Below are 4,544 nucleotides of genomic sequence, written 5' to 3' on the forward strand. Positions count from 1 at the left end.
CCATTTGGGGGAGGAGTGCAGCTGCAACACCATAGTCAGAAAGGAGACATTCTAATAGCAAGAGGTCAATAGTTCATATCAGCATATTCTGCAGATAAGACATCTTAATTATCTATGTTACTTAGCTAATTCTGATTTCTCCACCACAATCTTTCCCCAGAAACAGGCTCCAAAACAACAGCMCTGTTACTGGTGTGCAGGATATAACCTTTACTCTGTGGAGGATCAAGAGGAACCAGTCAGTTTCTGTCATATTCTTGGCTGAGTGTCCGAACATCATGGGTTCATTCTACACACCCAGAACAGTTAGAACAGGCCTRTATCAACACACTGTTCTATGTTATAGGAGTTAGGMTCTTTAGCACATATAGCTCGTTAGCACTGTGAGGGAATTTTCAGTTAAACCTTACTAATGCTTGTGTAGTAAAATATAATTCTTTAAGCCGAGGCATTGGGCTTGAGATTGTTAAAGTCCAAACTCAAAACATAAATGTAAAAACCAAAGCCTGTATCACCTTCCCCCTTAAGACAACAAATATATCCTATATTTTTGTTGGACACGTTCTCACCACCAACAGAAAACAACTTCCATTTCATATTATAATCAACTACAATATAAACATGGTGTCCACTGGCTGTCAACAATTAAAAACAAGAAAAAACACATTTCTAAACAATAATATACAATCTTATTAGTTTTCTCCTTTTTCTTTCTAGAATCCTAAAACTAGTTTTGAAATTATAATCAACTACAATGCTTCACCTTCTACAATATGAACATGGTGTCTACTGGCTGTCAACAATTAAAAACAAACAAAAAAATGTTTTCCCCCACTAGCTTCTAGAACTCTCGTCTTCCTAAAACTCACTAGCTTCTAGAACTCTCGTCTTCATAAAACACACTAGCTTCTAGAACTCTTGTCTTCCTAGAACTCACTAGATTCTAGAACTCTCGTCTTCATAAAACTCACTAGCTTCTAGAACTCTCGTCTTCCTAAAACRCACTAGCTTCTAGAACTCTCGTCCCCTTGGAACGAGCCCAAACAAAACTCATCTCCAATATGGAAAAACATGCAGTCATAATACATTTTGATCCATGGCAACACACTGGCTAAACGCAAAACACAAACATTTTGAGTGCCCACCCTTGGGACAATCACCAAGTTGTCCTTAAAACGAACACGTCTGATTTCAAGAGGAAACTCCTGCAATATCCATAGTAACTTTCCACCTCACTGCGGAGCTTCTCTCTCTTTTCAGGGTTCACTAGATAGATATGTTGTTGGATCGGGACACAGTCCCCAATGTCATGCTCTAGTACATTTGGGTTGGCACATCTGAGAATGAACTCTGATATTCTAAAAGAAGGGCAACAACGTCAATTTATTATACCCGAAAATTGTCAGTTGATTACAAATATTAAATCTTACATAAATAATTATGATTACTAAATGTTACATAAATTGTAAAAATATCAAAACCAAATGTACACCCCTTTGTTAAAATGTAGTGGCAATAATTCACTTAATGGTGAGGCATGGAACAATAAAACATGTATCTTTATTAACACAAACATCTGCAGAAATCATATTACTTGTATTTATTTAAACAAGCTCCTTATAAACTGCACAAGCACCAGAAACACTGTTGTTTTGACAAGTAGCAATACATCACTGATATCGATTAGGGGGGAAATCAGGTTGTACGTGATGTTGAAACGAACACAACTAAAAAAACACACGGAAATGGGAGATATATTATACCTCACTGGTTAGAGGACAACCTGCAGAAGACAGTCAGCTACATTTTGGGGTGATGCATTGAAATTTAGGGGTCGCTAAACACTTATTTCTCATCACTCATCGATATCATGTTGAAATCAATTGTGCGAGATGAGGTTGCACGCCCTGTTAAAACTAACAGCTCAAAACCCACATGGAATCTGGGAATAATGTGTACATCCCTGGTTAGAGGACAATTTGTAGAAAACAGCCAGATACATTTTGAAGTGTTGCATTTTGATTGAAGTGGGTCACCAACGCAGTAAGTGGAACACAACTCTTTTTTTGTTAGTAAATGTTTGATAAATCACATAAATAGTAACTCTTTCAATTCAGAGCCTGGATTTTCCCGCTGAGGCTTATATCCATATAATGTTGAAATCAATTGATAAGGGGGCAAATGTTTAGGCTTCTACATTGTGACATTATTAAAATATTCCTACAATGTAAAAACATTTTACATTGTGACATTAATTCATTGATATCATGAAACAACTCCATGTATTTTCTGATGTTTAATCAGATATCTTTTATCAGTGTATCTCTTCCCACATTGATTACAGCTTTGAGATTTCTCCCCTGTGTGTGTTCTCTGGTGTACAGTCAGCTGGCTAGATGTAGAAAAACTCTTCCCACATTGCCTACAGCTATATGGTTTCTCTCCTGTGTGTGTTCTCTGGTGTGAAGTCAGCTTGCTAGATGTATAAAAACTCTTCCCACATTGAGCACAGCCATAAGATTTCTCTCCTGTGTGTGTCCTATGGTGTATAGTTAGATAGCTAGATGTAGAAAAACTCTTCCCACATTGAGTACAGCTATAAGATTTCTCTCCTGTGTGTGTTCTCTGGTGTGAAGTCAGCTTGCTAGATGTATAAAAACTCTTCCCACATTGAGCACAGCCATAAGATTTCTCTCCTGTGTGTGTCCTGTGGTGTATAGTTAGATAGCTAGATGTAGAAAAACTCTTCCCACATTGATTACAGCTATAAGATTTCTCTCCTGTGTGTGTTCTCTGGTGTAAAGTCAGCTTGCTATATGTATAAAAACTCTTSCCACACTGATCACAGCCATAGGATTTCTCTCCTGTGTGTGTTCTATGGTGTATAGTTAGATGGCTAGATTTAGAAAATCTCTTCCCACATTGATTACAGCTATAAGGTTTCTCTCCAGTGTGAATTCTTTGATGTATTTTAAGGTGTGATGAGTAGTTGAATCTCTTCCCACAGTCAGAGCAGCAGATAGATTTCTCTCCTGTGTGAACGACTGGTAGCTGGTGTTTCTTGAGGAGTTCTGATCTGGAGAGACTATTCTCTGCCTCTTCAGCATCATGATGTTGTTGAGGATCCCCAGAGGATCCACGATAGTCACGTCTCTCTCCTGTGTGAACGACAAAGTCAGACAGATGGTTAAATGCCCACAACAGCAGAAATCCACTGTTTATTTGAGGTAAAAGGTGATGCCCAGAGCATACCCATGAAGTTGTACAACAATTTACATCTGTTAAATTATTTGATCATTAAGACAGTCAAGTTAGCAACAATCATATTTAGTCTTGTTTTCAAATGAGTGGTAACTAGAAAAAAGTTATTAAGTTGTTGAAATCCTAAGCAGTGTGCCAGACGACTTTTGGTCTCCAATATAGGCCTCTTTCTGTGTTTGCTAAAATTGCGGCACGAGGGCACCTAATAACAAAATAGACCTACTGTAGGACCCATAACCTCACCTAACAACAAAATAGACCTACTGTAGGACCCATAACTTCACATAACAACAACATAGACCTACTGTAGGACCCATGACTTCACCTAACAATAACATAGACCGAGGACTATAAATAATTTAATATTTCAGGTGAAACATGGAATATAAAATTTCTTTGTCATGACATTTCATAACCTGATCACCAGATAATTTTGTGAATAATCCCACTAGGCTACTCTGTAATGGGTTGTCATTCTAAATGTCCTGAATAAAGGAAAATAGCTCTGTGTGTTGTATAATAGCCTATCCATCAAGGAACAGTTCTCTACACATTATGAGCTAAGTATCTCTGTGTCCAAACAGACTAACGAGACCCTACAGTAAATCAAGCAGACAATAACATTATAAACACCAATTTGTTAGGGATGTTGGATCCAACGTGGAGAATGGCATAACTGTCTTTACCAGAGTAATGAATGAAGAAGCACTTTGGTTGTTGTTGCATGTGGGGATGTTTGTCATTTGACTGGCATTCAGAAAATGATTTCCTGGATCAGCTGATGATGGTTGAACATGTGACTGTAACTAAACAGCAACAGTATTAAGAATGATGTGTAATTATTGAAAAACCACATTAATGAAAGTATCCATTTGGGTGTTGTCAATAAAGTTAAGGTGACTCTCGGTTAGAACCATTGGATTTAGCAAACTCAAATGATTTGATTTGGAATTTCTATGCCTATGAAAACTGTTTTCCCAGCGTAATATAGGGAAACTAAATGTTACGTAGGTAGAGTGTATTTCAGAGATCTGAATACGAAAAACTGTCCTAACAGGACAATAACCTAAACCACAAGGCCAAATCTACACTGGAGGAGCTTACCAATTGACATTGAATGTTCCTGAGTGGCCTAGTTACAGTTTGGACTTAAATCGTCTTTAAAATCTATGGAAAGACTTGAAAATGGCTTTCTAGCAATGATCAACAACCAACTTGACAGAACAGGAAGGATTTAAAAAAGAATAATGAATATTCACATGAAGATCAGTCGCCTATTCGAT

General features: G+C 37.5%; 1 protein-coding gene and 1 long non-coding RNA gene across 3 annotated transcripts in view; both read right to left on the bottom strand.

Moving 5' to 3' along the window:
- The window catches only part of LOC139026584 (uncharacterized), a 65,126-nt gene extending 63,723 nt beyond the window's left edge, over positions 1 to 1,403 (bottom strand). Inside the window, exon 1 of one of the 2 annotated variants that reach the window (XR_011478431.1) lies at positions 764 to 1,403. This is a non-coding gene — a long non-coding RNA (uncharacterized lncRNA). Of the gene's footprint in view, positions 1 to 750 lie in introns of both variants that reach the window. The other variant, XR_011478432.1, reaches the window with a different exon arrangement.
- Positions 1,404 to 1,585: 182 nt separating this feature from the next.
- Positions 1,586 to 3,294, bottom strand: LOC112078055 (zinc finger protein 180-like; the record flags this gene model as incomplete). Its single annotated transcript, XM_070441927.1, has 1 exon — positions 1,586 to 3,294. A coding segment is annotated over one exon (1,029 nt), but the record flags the coding sequence as incomplete, so codon positions are not given.
- Between the last annotated feature and the right edge of the window lie 1,250 nt (positions 3,295 to 4,544).

Source organism: Salvelinus sp. IW2-2015, unplaced genomic scaffold (genome assembly GCF_002910315.2).
Source record: "Salvelinus sp. IW2-2015 unplaced genomic scaffold, ASM291031v2 Un_scaffold5198, whole genome shotgun sequence".
Taxonomy (NCBI): Eukaryota; Metazoa; Chordata; class Actinopteri; order Salmoniformes; family Salmonidae; genus Salvelinus; species Salvelinus sp. IW2-2015.